Source organism: Pelophylax lessonae, assembly GCF_965119305.1.
Source record: "Pelophylax lessonae genome assembly, chromosome: 3".
NCBI classification, from domain to species: Eukaryota; Metazoa; Chordata; class Amphibia; order Anura; family Ranidae; genus Pelophylax; species Pelophylax lessonae.
In genome coordinates, this window is record NC_138770.1 from 343,197,817 (window position 1) to 343,221,629 (window position 23,813).

The 23,813-nt window shown below is 37.3% G+C and overlaps 1 protein-coding gene across 1 annotated transcript in view; it reads left to right on the forward strand.

The window, feature by feature from the left end:
- Positions 1-23,813, forward strand: part of COL19A1 (collagen type XIX alpha 1 chain) — a 1,241,599-nt gene that overhangs the window by 847,662 nt on the left and 370,124 nt on the right. Inside the window, exons 20-25 of the mRNA XM_082249430.1 lie at positions 4,075-4,116; positions 12,587-12,622; positions 13,445-13,480; positions 15,448-15,501; positions 15,854-15,907; positions 17,237-17,290. Of these exons, the coding sequence (XP_082105556.1) occupies positions 4,075-4,116; positions 12,587-12,622; positions 13,445-13,480; positions 15,448-15,501; positions 15,854-15,907; positions 17,237-17,290 (276 nt within the window). The remainder of the gene's footprint in view (positions 1-4,074; positions 4,117-12,586; positions 12,623-13,444; positions 13,481-15,447; positions 15,502-15,853; positions 15,908-17,236; positions 17,291-23,813) is intronic.

Sequence of the window (23,813 nt, forward strand, 5' to 3'; positions counted from 1 at the left end):
GGTGGTTGGTATAGTCAAGGAGATGACACTGTAAAGGGGTGTTTCAGAAGAAAAAAAAACAAGAGCACCAGCAATATGGTAAAACAGTAAACAAGAACAATAAAAAAGTCCCAAGGGACCAAAGAGCAACTGAGGCTGCAAAGCCTGTGGGGTCAGAGTACGGTAGTAAGTACTCTGTTACCTGAGAGGGCCCGGGATCCCGGCATGGGAATGGGTGCGTCCTCTATGAGGGTGAACTGTGATGGTTGGACCTTCTGGCAACGACCTGCCAATCCGGCTGTACATGTTGTGGAGAAGGATGTCTGTTGGGCGCAGGATTCGGTGGAGTGTCCGGCACTATCCCCCATTGGCGGAGCAGATGAAGGCCTTCATCCAGGGTAGTGGCATAGGAAGTGGATCCTTGGTGCGTGATACAGAGCTTCGCAGGGTATTTCCACTTGTAGATGAAACGGTGGTTTCGCAAAGCTTTAGTAATGGGGTTCAGGTTTCTCCGCAGTTGAAGAGTATGTTGCGAGTAGTCTGGTAGCACTTGTATGGAGGTGGCTTGGTCCGAAAGGTTGTCTTTGCGGCTAAAAGCTTCAAGAATTCTTTCCTTTGCTTGGAAAAGTGGATACACATTAACACCTCGCGTGGAATTTCTTGCGGGAAGAAGGAGGGCTTGGGGATGCGGTGGATCCTGTCAATAGTAAGGTCGGCCGCAGTCAGGTCTGGGACGGCTTTTTTAAATAGGTTGCGGACATAGTGCGGCAATTGATTTGGAGTCACGGATTCGGGGACACCTCTGAGTTTCAAATTGTTTTCGACGGGACCTATCTTCTAAGTCCACCAATTTGGTTTGCACTCGGTGCATGTCTTCTTGGTACAGAGCATGTGAATCAACCATCGCATTATAAGATGTGGTGAATTCGCTCAGCTTATTTTCAACTGTGTATATGCATGAGTGGTTCCTGCGCTATCCTGGACAATTTAAATCCCTCCTTAATGCTGCACCACGGTACTGACACTACAAAACAGTCTAAAATTCAATTAAAAAGGGGGGTGATGGTGCGCTTCAAGGATGAATAAAAATTATTCAAATAAAATATGTGTAGGTGTGGTAATTGTGCTTCAATATGAATAGTGAAAAAACATTTAAACCTTATAAAATCACTCTGAAAAAGTGCTTGGTGCTTTCAATTATTCCAATCCCAAAATCTATTAAAATAATGCCAAATAAAGTAATGAAAAGAAAAGTCCACTTAAAGTGATCAATTATTGTCCAATCAAATCAAGGTGCGTCTCCATTCACAGTATAAATGCTTCAAGAGCATGTGAAAGAGGTGAAAGAGCGTGCGTCCCCTATCCCCGAAGGTCCGGCGTGCTGGCCGCAAGAGGATGCCGTGCTGAGCCATGTATAGTGTCCCCGCCGCCATTTTGGCGGCGCCCGGCGGGCACCGCTGGAAAGAATTCTTGCATCTTCTTGAGCGAGGCAGTGTCGTTTCGCCTCCGCCGCTGGGACATAGTGCGGGCAAGAAGGTCAGGCATCTGGTCCGGTGTAGGATGCCGGTCAGAGGGCGCTGTGATGTGCCGTAGTGAGCTGTAGAGCCGGGACCTCGCAGGAGCTCTCAGTTCAAGCGGCAATTAGCTTCGGTGGTCGCCACGACCCCCCCTTTTCTTTAGTTTTAATATGCCTTTTTATGTTGAAGTTTAGCCACCCAAGTTTATTTTTAGCTCTTTTAAACTTTTCCCCTTTGGAATGCACTGGCCAATCCCTTTATTTAGCATGTTCTTGAAGCACTCACATTTTTCCTCTGTGTTCTTTGTTCTTAGGATTCTATCTCATTTTATATTGTCTAGCAAAAAGCGCAATTTAGAGAAGTGGGCTCTTTTGAAATTCAGTGTCCTTGTATTACCCTTGTGTTTCCTATTTGTATGATTTATACTGAAACGAATTGACCTATGGTCACTGTTTCCTAAGTTGCCCCGTATTTCTACATCTGTGATCAGGTCTGTATTGTTAGTAATCAGTAGGTCTAGTACCGCATTGTTTCTTGCCGGTGCGCTCACCATCTGACCCATGAATGTGTCCTGCAAAACATTTAGGAACTGCCGAGCCTTAGGCGAATTTGCTGTTCCTTCTGCCTTCCATATAGGATCACAGGACTCTATGATCATTTCACAAGTCCCTCCCCACACAGTTAGTAAACACTCCCCCAGGCTTACATTTAACCCTTTGATCACCCCTGGTGTTAATCCCTTCCCTGCTAGTGTCATTATTACAGTAACAGTGCATATTTTTAGCACTGATTACTGTAGTAATGTCACTGGTCCCCCTAAAAGTGTCAAAAAGGTCAGTTGGGGGTCCGATCTGTCTGCCACAATGTCGCAGTCCCGCTAAAAATTGCAGATCACCGCCATTACTAGTAAAAAAAATAAATAAAAATGAAAAATCTTTTCCCTAGTTTGTAGACGTGATAACTTTTGCGCAAACCAATTAAAATATCCTTATTGCAATTTTTTTTACCTAAAATATGTAGCAGAATACAAGTTGGCCCAAAAGGATGAAAAAATTGATTTTTATTTTATTTTTTGGGGGGAATGTTCTATAGCAGAAAGTGAAAAAATATTGTTATTTTTTTCAGAATTGTCACTTTTTTTGCTTATAGCGCAAAAAAAAATAAAAATCGCACAGGTGATCAAATACCACCAAAAGAAAGTTCTATTTGTGGGGAAAAAGGACATCAATTTTATTTTGGTACAGTGTGGCACAGCCACACAATTTTCTGTTAAAGTAACGCAGTCTCGAATCGCTGAAAATTGCCTTGTCATTAAGGGGACAAATCCTTTCGGTCCAGAACTGGTTAAAGTCCCCCATTATAATGACGTTTCCCATCCTTGCTGCCATTCCAAGCTGTGATAGGAGGTCCGCCCCCCTCCCCTCCCTCCCTCTGGTTTGGGGGCCTATAGCATACGCCCAATATTACTTTGCCTATAGTGCTTTCACTTTGAAGTTCTACCCATAGGGATTCTACCTCCTACTTAGCTCCTTTCGTGATATCGTCCCTCATATTTACCTGCACATTGTTTTTGATATACAGGCATACCCCTCCCCCTTTTTTCACTATCTTTGCGATATAGGGAATACCCCTGAATGGTCACCAGCCAATCATGGGAGCTGTCAAACCAAGTCTCTGAAATTCCCTCAAAATGTGCAAAGAAAATAAAAAGGAACACTCAATTTCTCACATGATTGGATGATAGATGTCGGCAAAGAGTAACCTCATTCACTAAGCTCTCAAGCAAATTCCTTTGGAAAGTGAACAGCCTAATTGCCTTATATACAGTGTATTTTGTTTTTTTTACAAAAAAAAAAAAAACACAAACTATATGTAAGCATCCCAATGTAAGTTGACAAATTTTTCTTAAAAATATGCCTGGCTTTCCATTCTACTTGAAATTGGAATCTTATTTGCATGTAGCAATAACTACAGTAAGCTATTTTTGACAAATTGTTTGCCAAATGTGTTGTCATTCATCCTGTTGAAAACAGAGGTGTATGTATGTGTCAGCAAAATAGCATATTTTCCAAGAAAGAAATAAAGTGGTTGTCAAAGTCCACAAATTACTTTATGCAGCTTTGATTTGTCATGTTGCATGTGCAAAGCCTATTGTATTGTGTTTTTAGTAGACACATGGACCTTATGTATAATTTTTCACTGCTGTTATCAATTCGTATGTAAATTGTGGATTTAAAGCAATCCACAATAACTAAACACAGCAGCTTATGTAGCTTGGAAGAATGATGATCTTATCCATCCTGGCCTTATTACATTTACTGCTATTTTATAACAAATGCATATTTATGATGAATTCTAATTTGTCCAGTGCAAGAACTTGATTAGTGTTTAATGTGTCGTTTATTCTCGTTTTTGTATAGTAAACCCATCCTCATTATAGAAATTACAGTGCTTATCGTCCCTGCTCCAAATACATTAGTTTGATGCTCTTTTGTAAAATGTAAGCTTGCAGGGACTTGGTAAATGTTGTTTTTCACAAGGATTATTCCAGTTGTTTTCTTATTGTTTTGATTTGTAGGGGGACGTCGGTCCAAGAGGATTACCCGGCCTGCCAGGATTGGTAATTATATAACAGCGCAAATTAGGTTTCAAATTGTACAACATGTGAAGTAGGTGCCATAAAATCCATAAGGTTTAGTGCCTAGCCAGCAGAGCAGGCAGCAACAAAGCTAATAAATACAGGCAAATGGGTTTCTGTAAAATCATTATTTTGAAACAAAATAGCCTGGTGTGAGTGCTGTTCTGCATGGTTCATGATCATAAAACCATCTAAAAAAAACTATGTTGTTTCTTAAGAAGTGTGCTACGGTAAATATGCTATTGACAGAATATGCAGGAAAAATATTGTTAAAGCTATGCCTTCTAGATATTGCCAAATGTTGACTTGCCTCCTCAACTTGAGGTTTGAATAATACAATAAAGTGTGCATGTTACTTAAACTAGTTATATGATCAAATGTGTTTGTTAAAAGCATAATAAGACAGCTAACATTTTATAGAGAGTAATGTAGAACTCCTGGCAAACCACTACAAAGTTACACTACATATATGGTTACTGTTTTACCAGCCATTCAATTTTTAATTTACCTGATATAGAATTTCTACTTTTGGACAGCTAATCCCGCTGTACACATCTCAGTTTTTCAGAAAGATTGCTCTGTTACTCCCTGGTTTACATTATTGCTTCCTGGTTTAGCTTTAACACATCCTATGCCAGCTCCCTTGTAAGAGGAGCTTGGGTAATGTAGACTATATATGTCAACTTTGGGTATCACCAGTAGGCTTCAGACCTTCTTGGATTGGTGTGGGCACATAAGTCTCAGAACATGTTACAGGTCTGGCTTTTTAAGTAATTAGCCCATGGCCACAGTGGTCTCACACTTCTCACCCAGTAGCATCTTCCAGCTGCATCCCAGCCAAACCAGCTGTATGCTCATTTAGCAAGATATAGGTAACAGACAGGCACACAAGAAGAGAAGAATCTGGATCTTCATTTTCTGCTTTGCTTTACAGTAAATATTTGGGAACATAACAGTCCTTAACACCCAAAAACATCCATCACAGAACATTTATGCTCAGCTCCCATTCATTAAGTGTACTTCTTTACTTCCACTCGCCATAAGCTTAGCCTAGGCTTTCACCAGCCAGGGAAGGCCACTGTCTGGATAAACTACTGTACATCCTACTGACTAAGGACCTAGGCACTCCCAGACAAACCCTGTTAATTGCACATAGGTGATCATGCCTTTTCACTGTCCAATAAATAATCTGGGATGAAGAGATGACAGAAGAAGCTCATTTTAGGGACAAGAAGTTGAATTGCTTAGTCAGAACAATTGTGCATCACATGTTTTACTGTGCAGTGTGGAAATGTGTGGAAACTATATGACTGGCTGCAGAGAATTATAAATCCTTTGGCATGTGGAATAGTAAACATGCATGCATTTTACCTGTATATAAGCACTTCTGGGAGCTTAGCATTAACCACTTTACCACTGAGTACCGTAGTACTACTGCGGCAAAGTGGCACTCCCCCTTCTCGGCGGCGGCGCGCGCGCCGCTGGAGGCTCGCTCCCGCTGTCTTCAGTCACAACGGGAGTCGGGCCAGGGGAGGAGCAGCGGCGATCGCCGCCGCTCTTCCCCGATCGTCGGGGATCTAGTGTGGAGATCCGCCCGCCTGTGTAAACACAAGCGGGCGGATCTCCCAAGTGACAGGCAGGGTCAGATTGCAGGGTTCAGCATAGCTGAACCCTGGATCTGTCCTTGTGTCACTCAGTCACCTCCCCCCCCACACGTCAGTAAGCACCAGGCATACATTAACCCCTCCCTCTCCAATAAAATTAACCCCTTCCCTGCCAGTGTCATTTTTACAGTAACAGTGCATATATATAGCACTGATTACTGCATGTCACTGGTACCCCCAAAAGTGTCAAAAATGTCAGTCAAGGGTCCGAAATGTCCGCCGCAATGTCGCAGTCCTGCAAAAAAAATCGCAGATCGCCGCCATTACGCGTTAAAAAAAACCCACCAAAAATGACAGAAATCTTTCCCTTTGTTAGTAAACGCAATAACTTTTGCGCAAACCAATCAAAATACGCTTATTGTGATTTTTTTTACCAAACATAGGTAGCAGAAAACAAATTGGCCAAAAATTTTAAAAAAATTTGATTTTTACATATTTTTGGGGGGGAATTTCATATAAAAAAATGTTAAAAATATTGTTATTTTTTCAAAATAAACGCTCTTTTTTTGTTTATAGCGCAAAAAGTAAAAATCGCATAGGTGATCAAATACCACCAAAAGAAAGCTCTGTTTGTGGGAAAAAAAGGACATAAATTTCGTTTGGGTACGGCGTTGCATGTCCGCACAATTGTCAGTTAAATTTGCACAGCGCCGAATCGCAAAAAGTGGCCCAGACGTAAGACAGCAAAATGCTCTAGTGGTAAAGTGGCTAAAGAAACTCAGTCACTCATAGGTGTGCACACAGGGCGTGTCCTGAACAAAATTATAAACGCAATACGTTTGTTTTTGCCTCCATTTTTCATGAGCAGAACTCAAAGGTCTAAGACTGTTTCTATGTACACAAAAGGCATACTTCTCTCAAATATTGTTTACAAATCTGTCTAAATCTGTGTTGGTGAGCAATTCTCCTTTGCCGAGATAACCCATCCACCTCACAGGTGTGGCATATCGAGATGCTGATTAGACAGCACGATTATTGCACAGGTGTGCCTTAGACTGGGCACAATAAAAGCCACTTTAAATGTGCAGTTTCACCGTATTGGGCGGTTTGGGGGGGTTCCAAAAACCAATCAGTATCTGGTGAGACCACCAGTTGCCTCACGCAGTGCAACACATCTCCTTCGCATAGAGTTGATCAGGTTGTTGATTGTGGCCTGTGAAATGTTGGTCCACTCCTCTTCAATGGCTGTGCAAAGTTGCTGGATATTGGCAGGACCTGGGATTCATCCATTAAGAGAACACCCCTCCAAAGTGCCAGATGCCATCAAATGTGAGCATTTGCCCACTCAAGTCGGTTATGACAACGAACTCCAGTCAGGTAGAGACCCCTATGAGGTCAACCATCATGAGGCACTTGATCCACAACGTTGACATCAGCAAACCGCTCACCCACATGACGTCATACACGCTGTCTGCCACCTGCCCTGTACAGTGAAACCGGGATTCATCCATTAAGAGAACACCTCTCCAAAGTGCCAGATGCCATCAAATATGAGCATTTGCCCACTCAAGTCAGTTATGACAACGAACTCCAGTCAGGTAGAGACCCCTATGAGGTCAACGAGCATTCAGATGAGCTTCTCTGAGACCGTTTTTGAGGGTTTGTGCAGAAATTATTTTGTTATGAAAACCGATTGTTGCAGCAACTGTCCAGGTGGCTGGTCTCAGATGATCTTGGAGGTGAAGATGCTGGATGTGGATGTCCTGGGCTGGTGTGGTTACGCGGTTGTGAGGCCGGTTGGATGTACTGCCAAATTCTCTGAAACACCTTTGGAGACGGCTTATGGTAGAGAAATGAACATTCAATTCACGGGAAACAGCTCTGGTGGACATTCCTGCAGTCAGCATGCCAATTGCACGCTCCCTCAAAAATTGCGCCATCTGTGGCATTGGGCTGTGTGATAAAACTGCATATTTTAGAGTGGCCTTTTTTTGTGGCCAGCCTAAGGCACACCTGTGCAATAACCATGCTGTCTAATCAGCATCTTGATATGCCACGTCTGTGAGGTGGATGGGTTATCTCGGCAAAAGAGACACAGATTTAGACAGATTTGTGAACAATATTTAAGAGAAATAGTCCTTTTGCGTACATAAAAAAGTCTCAGATCTTTGAGTTCAGCTCATGAAAAATGGGGGCAAAAACAAAAGTGTTTAGTTTATAATTTTGTTTAGTGTATATATATATATATAATAGAAGATGCAATCCAATTGTTGTTCAAAATATCCTTAACTTCTGATCTTCATGCATATATGTAAACATTTACAAGCGACTGCATATGTCCTTCATCAAGCTGCATGTGTAGCACTAATCCTCAGTACAATTTTTTATCTCTGTTCCCTCAGTGAGTCCAGCCTCACACTACATGGGTGCATCTCCTTAATCACAATTTCTAATCAAATCCACTTTAACCCATTATTTTCCAACAACTTCAAAACGATCGACAAATTTCCACAACACCACATAATACCCCCTATAGCCAAACTGCAATAATTTATTACTAATCTTCTATATCAAAACCACATCATTATTTTGTATTATTTTCATTAGACGTTTAGATTGGGCACCCCCAAAGCCAAGAGTATTGATGGATACTTTGTGGTAAGAAGGGAGTGCCACAATAGATGTAATCTTTGCACAAAGAGAGCTACACAGCATAGGTGTCCCACCTTGAAATTGTGTGTATATATACTGTATATATATATATATATATATATATATATATATATATATATATATATCTACATATACACACTATATATACACATGTGTTTGAGTGTTGGGGTGCACACTTGAAATATGAATTATAATGAAAACCACCTACAAAAGAACATTCTTCATATTTATTCCCCTTGTGGATAGTAATCCTGAACTTTGCTCAGCTGAAGAGGTATAGATGTTTTACATCCAGCATACTTCTGAGTGTGTTAAATGCTTGTGTCTCTCACAGCATACTGTGGTTCCATCTACAAGCCTTAGCAAAGAATTATATTCAATTTGAAGCCCTTTCCAGTCTCATCCTTAAACATTCCAGTTTAACCATGCCCATTCTCTGTAGCTGTGCACATGGTTCAGATTTATTTTCAGCAAATGAATTAAGGGGAGTCATTCATTTATGGTAGCACCTTCTCCCCTCTCATCTTGCTGGGCACCAACATTTTTGGGGATAGATAGATAGATAGATAGATAGATAGATAGATAGATAGATAGATAGATAGATAGATAGATAGATAGATAGATAGATAGATAGATAGATAGATAGATAGATAGATAGATAGATAGATAGATAGATAGATAGATAGATAGATAGATAGATAGATAGATAGATAGATAGATAGATAGATAGATAGATAGATAGATAGATAGATAGATAGATAGATAGATAGATAGATATCTTTTTGTTCAAGTTATTCATGGCTGGCTGCCATTAAAATAACAGACATCATAAGCATACAGACAAAAATATACACCAATGGAAGGAGTCCAAATGTATTCATTTTTTAGAAAGATTTTTCATTTTAAAGAATCCAATACATTTCAGAGTCAGAAAAAAAAACTTTTCTTATCTTGACTGCTCACACAGATGCTACTAACCAGTAACTCTCCTGATCCAGCAATTAGCTTCCCTAAATTCACACAGGAAAGCCCATTCAAGTTTCCTATTATAACTGAAGCCATAGTGAAGGGGGAGTTTTCTTCTGATCTCTGTAAAGTATTGGCTGTTTTTATTGTAAACCAATAAATGCATATGGACTCTTTTATTCTTTGGTCTTTTGATTTGATTCTTTGGTGCTCTTTCCATTGAGACATGTTTTTCTTTTCTGGGAACCTGCTGGATACCCACTGGAAAGTTACTCTGTTTTGAGCAGTCAAACCTGAGCCAGTGAGTTCTGTGTTTTTGTCCTTTCACCACTTTGTATGAACTCACATCACATCAAAAGTCCCAGTGCCTCTTGTATGTTTTTTTTTTTTTTTCTTCATCATAGGTATACAAGCACTAAACACCACATACCATGATCTCCGTAACATGTCAGTAACAAGCAAGTATAAACAGCTTGTATAGTTTGAGAAGGAAGTCATAATAATATGAACCCCTTTAGGATCAATATGCCCACTAGATGCTTTACTAATTGGTTCACTAATTGGATACACCCACTAACTGTTGCAACACATCATGGTGGAGTTTGCATGAGTCTATCTTTCACCCATAAAAAAAAAAAATCCCCAGTGTTAACTAGGAACTTCTATCACACACAGTACACATCAATTTACCATTAGGTTATAGGGCATGCTTACAAAAAAAACTCAACATGATGTAGGTAAAAACAACAATATAGATAATCGTAGGATATATGGAAATGTGCCAAAAACAGAGTATATAAACGTACAATTTTGTACAGGTTGCAACCTAGAGCTGGCTCTAATTATTAACTACATAAAATCTGGATATTTATTTTGTGCTTTAACTCATGCACCACTTTAATTTATGTTCATTGATTTAAAAAAGGTATCACCAAAAATAATTACCAATATTGTATGTGTAGTGGTACCTCTGTCTGAAAATTATAACTAGTTTAAAAAAAACAAAAGTAAAGTATCTATTGCAGAAAAGTTATAGCACAATGTAAGGAAAAAGAAGAATGTTTTTAACAGATAGGGAATGGTAGATTAAATACAAAGCTGGCTGGTTTGACTGCTAGAGTATTGTGCCAGTCCTGTGATTACAGCCACAATGGGATCTCCACGTTGGCAGTAGTAATATGTTAAGCCTGTCTATATTTCATGCAATTTCCAACTGGCATGAAATCTCAAAGCGCATTATTGAGATCTCTTCTGTTTAAAATGGTTTTATCTGGTTTACTATCCAGTGCCATGGTCAGGCTTATTTAGAGGCACAGAGTGGACTGGTCCCCTTAGTTATATCAATGCATAATAATTACAAAATGATGTGAAGCTTAGCAGTTCTACATAGCTGTGAATTTCAATCAACAGTTGAAAATGTTTTCTTTGCATGGGACAAAGAACACATTGAGGTTAGTTTTGGTGACTTTCTAACCTGCCAATTTACTTTCCATATCTCTAAAAAGCACATTTAATGAATACCTTGTCCTTATGTGAAAGTAATATTAATATGGTTGTTGTGTATTTGATCATTAAGATTTTTGTTAAAGTCTTTGTCTGCAAAGAAAATAGACATTTCTAATCAGTGTTCAGAATAAGGGACTGATTCTATGCTGTAATACAAAGGAGACAAGCGAGCTTTAACTTAGAGCAATCAATCAAATTTTAACATATTGGATTGCTACTAATGAATACATTTAGAATGCATTCATACCAATGTGCAATAATGTCCCTCATTTATTGCCGGTGGAAGTGTTTACATAAAGTGTTTTATAAAACCAGAAATATTAAGAAAACTAAAGGTTTAAATCAGCTTTACATTGTGGGCCTTTCCACCTTTTTTTAAGAATATGTAATTTTAAAATCATGAGGATATCATGGGTTGTAAAGCAGATATTTATTTTTCTAGATTCAAATAGTTATATACTGTATATTTAAAATCCAATACTAAGTGCTGTCAATAACAAATGATACAATTTCATTAATTGGATTTTTGATTTTTGAATTTGAATTTGTTTGATGATGTGTGATGGTGGTTAAAGTGATATACTGATTGCAATAAGATATGCTATTGCATTTTCATAATGTTTATAGCTATCTAGACTCTAAAAGTTTTGTGTGATACAAACATAGATTTCTTCAGACACTTTTATACATTTAAAAGTATGGATTCTAAAACATTCCCTTGTCAATGACAAAAATAATCCTGGTATCATGGAATAATCCAGGTAAACACCTGGCATTTTGAGTTTTTTAACAAATTACTTAATTCTGGTTCAGTTAAGCCTTCACCTCTTCTAACAAAACAAACAAAACCTATGTTTATTGAAATGACTCGGCAATACAATATTTAACTCTAGAGGCAAAGACATGACATAGAAAAAAATATATTTCAATCAAAATGTTTAACATTTTTTTACCATTTTGGAGTGATTATCTATTATAGAATTATTTTTTCCCATAAAAATACTGAAATTAAAAGTCATTGCCCATACTGTACTGGTAGCAGCTTTATGTATTCAAAAGTGAAAAGAGTAGACTTTCCTTTTCAGTTCATCCACTCTTTTTATTGCTATCAGTGGTTATGTTGAAACCTCATGTTAGAGTACCTCTCACAATTGCATCTGAGTATTCTGATTACTCATTGATATCTGAGCACATTCCTGAATTGCAGTGTAGCTGCAGAAGCCCAACTCACTCAGACATATTCTAAAATGCGACCCTTATTTCTATATCAATAACAATGCACATGAGGGCTCATATTTAACTGTGCACCCATGAAAAGCGTTAACCAAAGAAAAATATAAAATATAAACCATGGCAATTGGACTTTTATGCTAGGAATAATTCAACCCTAAAATTGTGCTAAAGAATAATTATACCTATCAACCTATCATGAATTGGTATTTTTATCAAAATATGACACTGCAATGAGTACCAGGATTAGCCGTAGCTTGTAATAATATGTGTCTTTGTGTATGTATATATATATATATATATATATATATATATATATATATATATATATATATACAGTATATATATATATATATATATATATATATATATATATATATATATATATATATAATAAGACTATCCTGTAGCTATTCTGTCACATTTAATTATATTTGTACTTGTGTTAAAATGTCATCATGTGTGTCTTTTAGGTCAGTTCTGACATAAAAGGTGAAAAAGGTGACCCAGTGAGTATTTTTAGGATACTTATGTTGCTAATAGAAAACGTATTATTATGTTGGCATGTATTCTTAACATCTTTGATGCACTGAAGGGGCACAAACATGAGCCAGCCTCCAAGTGCCTCATTTGCTTGAGTGGGCTGTTCAATTTATTTGGAAACATTTTAGGAAGGCTGCCCTAATGCAAGCTTTTTGTGGTTAACATTATTACGAGATAATTTTAATTATGAGATTATCAATACAAACTGCACAAACTATTTAAACCCATCCTATACCCATGGCTAAAAATATTTTTTTTAGATAACCCATCAGGGTACTATAGAGATCAATGGGATCATATGACATCTTCAATCCTAGTTTCAGGATCATATTGTTCATGATATTATGTGAAATGTATAAAATGGAAATAAAAAATGCAGGCTGAATGATTAGTTGTAATAGTCTGATGATGATTGATATAGACGCTGATTGTGCAAAACTGTAGGCAAATAGGCATCATTTTTCAAATCTTTATCGTTGGTGTCAGCGGTTAAATATGTACTTTTCAGATTGAAATTTCTAAAGATTTAAAGCCATTTCTTGTTCACATAGCATAGCATAGCATAATATGTTTTCATTTTCATAAATTAATAGTATATATCAAATAAAAGACATACATTTTCTTATGACAATTATTGTTTCTTTTCTCTGCATTGTGCATTAAAGCTTAATGTGGTTTGAGTTTGGTTTAGCCTTTACAACTTCTTGGATCTTGAAGTAATTATTGAAAGTGCTTACAGTCTGAAGTAAACTAATCAGAATGCAATTAATATTTTACTATTTTTGTAGGGGGTGACTGGAACTAAAGGAGAACAAGGAGTGAAGGTAATTTATTAAAAGTTGATTTTTTTTTTTCAGCAATATTGTTGAGTTATTCCCTAAGGCAACAGGAACAGTGGGTGGCCCTTGCATTACATGTATTTCCATATGGCAGACTTCATTTTCATTTGTAAAATTTCAAGGCATTCTACATTGGCAGCTTTCAGAAAACAGGATAAATGACCTCAGGGAACATATAGTATGCAATTACTGGTCCTGCCTACAGGCGTATATAGGCACATGCTGGTATACACCTTCTGCTGTGGGCACCATTGTGAGAGCAGTGGGTTGGAAAATGCAAACAGGCAGACAGTTTTAAACCTGACTGTAGAGTCAATTGAAGTCAACATAGAAATCATTAATATTTATGACAGTGACATCCAAATTAAAAGGCGCAAAGGACCACATTTGTACTCAAAATTAGAGTTGGAGACTGCATCTAAATAAAAAAGTTTCTTTACAATTTCTAAAAATATTGAATTAAAATATATTTTATTATATTATACTAAAAATTTAGCATAATTTCTGAAAAAAAAAAGTGTTGGATACCCACTTCTTAGGTACCCACTTCAATGCCTTTGACCCATAGATGCTGGGCTTATTCTCACTCCCCAAACAGAATGCACGTACAAGGAAAACAGCCGCACTCCACCTGTCCAGCTTCTATCAAACCATTATTGGTCAAGTTGCTTGTATGCCTTACAAGCATGTTGACTAAAAAAGTTTTGTTGAACACTAGAAAAATGAAATACAACTGTTTTCCTTGTATATGATATGCACAGTGATCTATAGAATTAGTAGACATGGCAGAAAACAGCTGGCATTAGAATTTATGTGCCTGTTACCAAAGCAATTTGCTTTACCTTGCAAGATCCACACATATCCAAATTGTGTTTGTTTTTAGATTTTTTTTTACCAGTAATAACAATTTAAATAAAATAATTTTCCTAACAATCTTTTTGTGGGCCTCATTAAAAGGTCCTAAAGGTTGCCAGTTGGACAATCCTGATCTATGCCCCATCTATTTTATGGATTGCCTAGTATACAGCATGCAAACATCTAAGGCACATCAATTAGATGAAAAAAAATGTATAAAAAGGGTAGTTTGATTAAGAACTGTTTCTGAGATTCACAGTTTATCAATAATTTGCGTCTAATGACAATAGTGCACCAAAAAAGAAAAAAATTGAGAAATATTGCTTACAAGTAAATTAGACAAGTATATTAGTGCATTTTAAATAATTGATAATAAAAAATTCTTAAATCTGCATTTCTCTTTGTATCTTAAAACTATACTACAGACAAAGTTTCAATTGCCATTACCTCTTGGAAAACTACTAACCGTTTTCTAAACAGGTACTAGTTAGAAGCAATAATTCAAAATAGTTTCAGGATGGCAAAAACATGCATACACTGCACAGATATGGACTCTTTGCATCAATGTCTCTGTGACTCAATCAAGTTAATATGTAGCCCCATAGCATAGTCTCTAGAAGACTATAACAACAGAGAATCAAGCTGAGAATTACTACTCAGGCTCATAGACAGCATCCTTATAGATAGCATCCTTGGATCTGGAGGAATCTAAGGCCCAAGGACAAGGGGCCAACCCACTGGAAATGATGTACTCTGGAAACAATCAGGGAGGGGCTCTCATAATTATCTGGATCCTTTGGAGTAGCTGCTTGCTTTAAAGAACCAGCTCAGTTGCCCCTACACTGACAATGGAGGGTCTCTCACCAGGCTACAGATTACTTGCCCAGATGTTTCTGCCTCATCAGGTATGATCAGGTATGAGGTCCTGAGAGAGTGAAGCTGAGAATTTTCCAGGAATCCAGGGAGTTGAGGGAAAAGAAAGGAAATTGGCCTGTGACCAAATCTGAGTATAATGGAAAAAAATTGGCACTCTGCTACACTGGAAAATTAGATTGAAATAATCCGATTTATATTTGACTATTTTCTTTTCATTTTAGGGTGAGCCAGGACATCCAGGATTACCAGGATTTTCAGGAGCTCCAGGTCCTCAGGTAATATTCCTAAATGTACTACTCTGTTTGGTAGAAATTACCGCTAAAAAACCTATAGATCACCTGCACTCCCTTTTCAAGTGACAAAAGCCACAACTGTTACTTTACCAGTATGTGAGAATAAGACATGAATACCAGATACATTAGACACACAGACAACAGGTCACTTGAAAGTATTATAAAAATAAAGCAGATAGCTGGGTCTAGGTAAGTAGTACTGTGTTTTTCTAAATATTGTGAAATAGACCAGGATATTGTGGTCTTTTGGTACTCCCTCAAGGTAATAAATCCTGTGGTAATGTTACCATATAATTCCTCTATTAACTGTGGATTTTGTTTACAATGTTTTTAGGGAGAAAAAGGGGAACTTGGATCTGTTGGACCACAAGGCCCATCGGGAGGAGTGGTATGCTCAGTTTACTAAAATAGCATAAAATGTTTTAAGCATTTGTAAAACTGTGTAAATATTTATTTTTTTTTTAAAAGAGCTTAAAAGATTTGTATGTAAGGTAATTTTTATTTTTAAATATTTTTAAATATATTATATAATTTGCTACCCAATTTGTTGAATTAATCAGTATATATCTTACCATACCAATAAGATGTGCAAAATCCAAAATACAGAACTCCTCTGACTTCAAAGCGTTGCATTAAACGTACCCATAAGATCATAAAGTGCAGCGCTGCTACTAAAATTCTGTAATATACAAATGATGTTTGTAACGATAATCAACAATTAAAAAATATCCCTCATGCTGAAACATTTCTTCATCATTCCAAACTATCCAATTCAAACACATAATATTAGTAAATGTGGTATCGCCACATATATCATATGTGGTATCGCCACATATATAGGTCCCACTATATATAAATAGTCCTCTTAATAACATGTGTCTTCTGCTCCACACCATAGATATAATCATGATTGCCCTTTTACTTTTTACTGGCCGAGGACAAGTAAATGTTGTTTTTGGAGAAGTCTATTAGGTAAAACACTGCAGAAGAGACTTCATTATGTATAGGTTTGTTAGATAATGAAGAAGTTGATATATTGTCCTTGCTTCTTCGTTGGTTTAAAAATACTTTTCTGGGTAGATCTCAACTGACAAAAGCATGAGAAAATGTACATATTATTTTGCAAGCAAGGTCTATGTGCACAATCAGTAAGTTCGGGAGAGTTTTAGTTTCCTAATTTGAGTTGACTGTGACAAGCCAAAAGCCTTTGTTTTCTTTTTATTTTTTTTAACAAACTATTAACAAATGTGTAATGTCCTAAATCTTATATTCAAGATTACGTTAACTGTGTCTTCAATTACCTTTTTTGCCTAAGCTCTGAAATGTCCCTCTAAGAGTGCCTGTCTCTTTCTTTTCCATGGTAGCAATAATGAAGATTAAAGCTATTGTGCCTCTCCAGCTCTATTATGCTTATGCCAAATGGGATACATTTAGAATATACAAAATTGAAAGATTGTACATTATAATGGCCATGGCTAAGACAGTTGAAAATAGAAACTTGACTCTCAAATTTTTATTCATCCCTTTTTTGAATGGGCCTAAACTGTGGTTTGAGCGGGTAAACAAGATTGGTTTTGTTTTGCTTTGTTAGTTCACACAAACCAAAATATAATATATGTTTTGTGGAAATGAACAACATAGTATAGGACTGATGTAATTATACAAACAGTTTGTTTCTATTTCAATCTTTTCTAATATTCATTTTTTTTTGTAACAGGGATTGCCAGGAGAAAATGGCATCCCAGGAAAACAAGGCAGTAAAGGGGAGAAGGTATTTTTTTTTTCTTTACAGTAGTTTTGGAAATGCAGTTTCTAACATATGTCTTACTTGATATCCATACTTTAATAATTTCTTATAAATAACTGCTTGCTATGTGATGCATACATTCTTAAAAATTATATTAATAATGCTTATATTTGCTGGGCACTGTATTAGTAATCTATTACAAGGATAGCAGTTCATGAAAATAATTAAGGGAATGTACTATGTATTTTACAAACAAAGGTGGACACATTTATATGCAGGATATAGCACTGCAACTTCAGCAGTGCTTTCTGCATACCAAAGGGCATTAGCACAAATTTCCTAGCCTTTATGATTTGTTCCACACTGTTATTAAAGACCAGTGCATAGGTAAATGTAGGGACCAGTTTTAAGCCAGTGTAAGCCTTGATCTTTAAGTTTTTACTGTGTGGTATACCCCACCAGTGACCATGATGAACCCTCAGGGCCTATTTTCCTTTCAGATATCAGAAGATAAGCAGCAGCACATAAACAATACCCCCTGACAGCCTTCCCACAACATTTTGAAAAGTCTGATGCTAGGCACGTTTTTAATCATCCTTTCATGTGACCTGAAAGAAGGCCAAAAATGGTAAAGATGTTCCAAAGGGAACAAATCAAATGCAATTGAGCTTATTTAGGAAAAATACAGTTTAAAGGAAAATAACGGAATAAAAACCTTTTCTGGGTTCACTTTGGGGCAAGTTCCTTAATTCAGTTTGGGGAAAGTTTGACAATCAAGACTAAGGTTTGGGTGCCTAAACCAAGCCCTCTTGAAGTCAATAGGAGCCAGATATTAAAAATTAGCATTAGCCATTTTCTAGGCTAATATGCTACAAATTGCCAAACAAATGGCATTGGAGGGCTGTTTCCTTCAATGGGGAGCATGTACCAAAGCAAGAAAATTGCAGTGATTTTAGTCATGCTTAAAGTGAAACAATAAAAATGCAAAATTCTATTGAATAACATACTTGAGGGGTGCCTTTAACCTGTGGTGCTTCTGTAAACAAAACAAAAGGGTGCAAGGAATTAATGCATTACCAACAACATTTTACTTAGAAGCTAAAACCAAATAAGTGCATACTCACAACAGTCATAGGCTAAAACAAAGCTGTACATAAACCCAGGGGGCAAGGTCATCCTTATTACAGATGAAACTTACATGATCTTGACATCAATCAGACAGACTTGCCAGCTCATGGGTTTCAATTGACAAGCCCTCTTCTTCTGAGCAAAGTTAGTCAATGTACCTCCTCTCCACCTAAAGAGAGCACCTATATACAAACCCAGCTGTAGAAAGGGGAGGGACCAATGCACAGCACTCTTAGAGGCCAGCCCCCAGAGCTCAAGTAAACACACCAAGTGCAAACTGTGATCTATTTAAAATTACATGTACCGCGAAGTGAAGTGTAAATATATAACATATTGCTTGTCATTGAACACTAGGCTACTGTTTGCAGGCCTATTTGACTCCAAAATAGAGTCCATAGATTCTGGTAAGAGTCCACCTAACTACTGGTGATGGTCCATATGGTGAACATAGAAGCTTTCTGATACCTTTCCCTACACAATGGTGCATGCATCTTTGGATTGGGACTGTTGCAGACTTGTATAAAGTACTCGAAATTTCTACTTGAGTAAAAGTACAAGTGCTCGATCAAAAAGTGACTTGAGTAGAAGTGGAAGTGCTCACAGAAAAAGTTACTTAAGTAGAAGTACTAAAGTATTCAACATTTTTTTTACTTAAGTATTGCAAGTAGTTTTTTCAAAAAATTTGCTACTTAAGTACTAAAAGTAAAAAGTACCAGTAGTTTTGAAAAAAAAATTCTACTCAAGTACTGAAAGTAGAAGTACAAGTACTGTGCTATGTAGTTATTAAAGAAAGAAGTCAAAAGTTTGAACATCATATTGTTTTTTATTATTTCAAATGATTTATTCAAATGATTAACCTGTGTTTGTTAGTAGTTTCTTGATGCACTTTAAGCGCTGTAGCACCATTTATTTGTTTGTTTCATATTTTCTTTTTATTGGAAAGATTTGGTATAGCAGCTTTTATTATACACAGCCTTTATTTTCGTATGCGCTGATTTACAAATGACATTATACACATTTTTTTGAGCTTTATGCAACCTGCCATCTACTGTTCTGGCAGTGGTAATTTTTTTAAAAGTAACGAGTAACTATGCAGCACAAAAAAAAATACTTGAGTAGAAGTATCGAAATCATCGAAAAAATGTAGTGAAGTAAAAGTAGAAGTAGGAGAAAAAAATTATACTCTAGGAAAGTACAGATACCGCATTTCGGTACTTAAGTACAGTACTTAAGTAGTTCTACTTCGTTACTATACATCTCTGGACTGTTGTTACCATCTTTGCACATTTAAAATTGACTTATAATAGATCTTTTGTCACCAACATACAGTATTTTCTGCTTTGTTCATCTATTTTGTATCACAATATCTTTAGCGGGGCAAATCTTTGTTTATTTTGATGATTGCACAGTATGTCTGACTGTCTTTGCAAGTGGCTTCTTTACATATGCCAGTTCAGTTTTTATTCTGAATAATATACCTAAAATATCTCAATAAAGAGTTTGCCAAGCTTGGAGAGCAACACTTGTCTTTCTGGTTGGAAATTTTCATCAGATCAAACTCTGTAGTTAGTAGTCTCCAGTCCAGAACCCTTCAGTGGCCTGGATTGCATGCTGCTGATCACTGGAATGCAAGCTGAGCCATGGAACTAGAAACCAGATGTTTGGTCCCGGAAGTGCATCAGTGATCTCTTTTCCCACTCCAAGAAGTTCCTCCCATCGACAGAGCACAAGGGCAGAAAAAAGTAGCTGGAGGAAAATGCTGCGCTTTCACATAAACAGACATAATAGTACATAATAAATAAATTAGTAGATAATAGAAACAAAGAGGTAGCAAAAAAATACAGGTGCATCTCATAATTATAGAATGTCAGTTAAAAAAAATTGTATTTCAGTAATTCAATTCAAAAAGTGAAACTCATTTATTTTATATAGATGCATTACACACAGAGTGATATATTTCAAGCATTTCTTTCTTATAATTATGATGATAATGGCTTACAGCTAGTGAAAACCCAAAGTTCAATATCTCAGAAAATTTGAATATTATATAAGACCAATAAAAAAAAAAAAAAAGGATTTTTAATACAGAAATATTGGCTTACTGAAAACTATGTTTATGTACAGTATAGTATGCATTTAATACTTGGTCAGGGCTGCTTTTGTATTAATAAGTGCATCAATGCGGCTTGGCATGGAGGTGATCAGCCTGTGGCACTGTGCTGAGGTGTTATGGAAGCTCAGGTTGCTTTGATAGTGACTTTCAGTTCATCTGCATGGTTGGTCTGGGGTCTCTTATCTTCCTCTTGACAATATCCCATAAATTCTCTATGGGATCCAGGTCAGACAAGTTTGCTGGCCAATCAACCACAGTAATACCGTGATCAATAAACCAGGTATTGGCATATGGCAGCTATATGGCAGTGTGAACATGTGCCAAATACTGCTGGAAAATGAAATTCACATCTCCATAAAGCTGACTTTGGACTTGATAAAATACAGTGGACGAATACCAGCAGATGACATGGCTCCCCAAATCATCACTGACTGTGGAAAATGTTGCATTTCATTTGGAAATCAAGGTCCCAGAGTCAGGAGGAAGAGTCGAGAGGCACAGAATCCAAGTTGCATCAGGTCCAGTAGGAAATTTTCACAGTCAGCGATGATGTTGGGTTTCGTGGGAGTTTAATTTCCAATAAGGACCACCTTGCCTCCTGGATTTATGTACATAGCTGTTTTAGCCTAGCGCTATTTTGAGTATACACTCATTCCGTTTTAAATTCTAAATAAAATGTTGTTGGTATTGCACTAGGCCTTTGCACCCTTTTGTTTTGTTTTGTTTATGTTGTTCCAAGATTTTTCAGTCTGAAGAGGGCAGCATTGGTGCAGCTTACCAGACCTAGATGGGAGCCAACACTAGAATAGTCATCTTTCACAGTTTGTTTGGGTTCTCAGTAAACCCTTAGTGCTACGGTCTCAAGTGTGTGTACTTTGGTGTGTGGTTCATCACGATCCTGTATACAACCTTCTATAGCAGCACTAACATCTGCAAAGCAAAAAAATATGTTTAAATACCCAACAAAATCACAGTTTCCGGTGGCTTTAGTCTCTTTGTAAACAGTAGTCAAGGATTCCCTTCATCTATGCTAGACTCTTAACTTAATTCAGGATCTGAAATGGATGTTAATGGGTGAACCCCCACACAAAAAAGAGGCACAGGGACTCCCCCTATTTCATATTAGGCCTTTTTAGGTCTGGTATAGATTTTAATGGGGAACTTAAAGCAAAAAATGTGTGGGGCCCCACAAAAAAACACCCTAGACCCTTATCCAAGCATGCGACCTGGAATGCTCGGAATGAGAGGGAGGAGTGAGTGGCCCCCTTCCTAAAGCCCCATGCCTGTAAACCCCCACAACTACCAGGCCAGGGTTGTGGCGAAGAGGCCCTTGCCCTCATCAACATGATTACCCCCCCCCCATTTTAAGAGCAGGCGGCCTATTATTGTTCAGGACTCAGGAGATGGGGGTGCATGCTCATCTTTCTCTTTCTTGGTTTGCCAGGTTGCAAGCTTGGATAAGGGTCTGGTTTGGATTTTTTTATGCAAGATTCCCCCAAAGGTCTGGTATAGAATTAAGGGGCAGGGGGGCTCACACTTTTTTTTTTTTGCATGTGGTTTGCATTACAGAGAGGCAATCAGCATATTTAGTTTAGATGATTTGTGCAACTGAATATAGGTCAGGTTTTTTTTAAACTCCTACATTTTCCAATATATGTTTCAAGGTGCCTATGAACATTTTCTGTGGAGATTCAAGCAACTGAGAATACATGTACTTACCATGTAAATCCCTCAAGTTAGTGCGTATTCCAAATTTCTGGAAGCATTATTTTTTTAACCAGTTCAATACTGGGTGCTTTCACCCTTTCCTGCCCAGGCCAATTTTCAGCTTTCAGTGCAGTCACACTTTGAATGGCATTTGCGCTGTTATGCAACCCTGTACCCATATGAAATTTTTATAATTTGTTTGAGACAGATAGAACTTCCTTTTGGTATTTAATCACCACTGGATTTTTGTTTTGTTCTTTGAGTTTGAAAAAAAAACAAAACTTTTTTTATTAGTTTCTGTTATAAAATTTTGCAAATAAGTAATTTTTCTTCTTCACTGATGGGCACTGATGAGGCTGCACTGATGGATGGGATGAGGCTGCACTGATAAGTGGGCACTGATGGGAACTGATAGGTGACATTGATGGGCACTGATAGGCGACACTGATGGGCACTGATAGGCGCCACTGATGGGCACTGAAAGGCAGCACTGATGAGCACTGATAGGCAGCACTAATAAGCACTAGGGATGGGTGAATGGTTCGAACTGAATTTTCAGGGTGTTTGCTGGGTGTTCGCACCACCCACAGCTGAAAAAAAAAAGTGCCAGTAAAAAAAAAAAAAGATATATAGTGCCCAGGGGGTCCCCTTAGTCTGCCTATATAGTAGCACATCTTTAGCATGCATTAACATTGCTACAGTAAAAATTACATTTCTAAAGAAAAAAAAAGTCAAATCACATGAGCGTGCCCTCAACATGGGGGTTGATCTGTGGCAGGGAGGGCTCTGCCCGACAACCCTGTGCTGTGATTATTGGGATCTGTGGGTAGGGGGCTTATCGGAATCTGCAATCCCCTTTAACAAGGGGGCCTCCAGATCCCCCCCCCCCCAATGTGAATGGGTAATGGGTACTCCTGCCCATTCACCCAAAAAAGTGTACAAAAAAAAAAAACACAGACACAGTTTTTTTCTGGGTCGGCGGGTCAGCAGGCGGTGTGATTGACAATGGATTTACATCAGCTGTTTTTTTATTCTTATTTTTGAATAAGGACTTGTCAAAATCTGTGTCTGTGTTTATTTTTTTGTACACTTTTTTGGTAAATGGGTAGAGGTATTATGTAGCTATTTTATATCACTTTGAATTTATTTGATTTTATTTTTTTCGGACACTTACATAATATTTAGCACCAAAAGGAGTGAATTGTTTGATGTACTAATTTATATAGAAGCACTTTGTATGGTATATTCAAATACTGGCGCACCTGGTCACTTTAGATATTAAGCACTTTATATATTTATTTGGATGAAAGGCATTCCATATTGATTGATTATTTATTAGCACGGATTTATTTTAATATATGCTATGCACAAAAGCACTGGAGGTTTAATTTACCCTCGTCACCGTTACTTGAAGCACACGAGCACTTTATTTTACTATATTTTTAATAATTAATTAACAGAGTTATACAGGATTACTATTTTTATATGAATTGCGATTGGAAGAAAAGTGTATATATATATATATATATATATATATATATATATATTAAGAAGAATTGGTTTAAAAACACCCTAAAGCGCATTACAACCCCCTACACA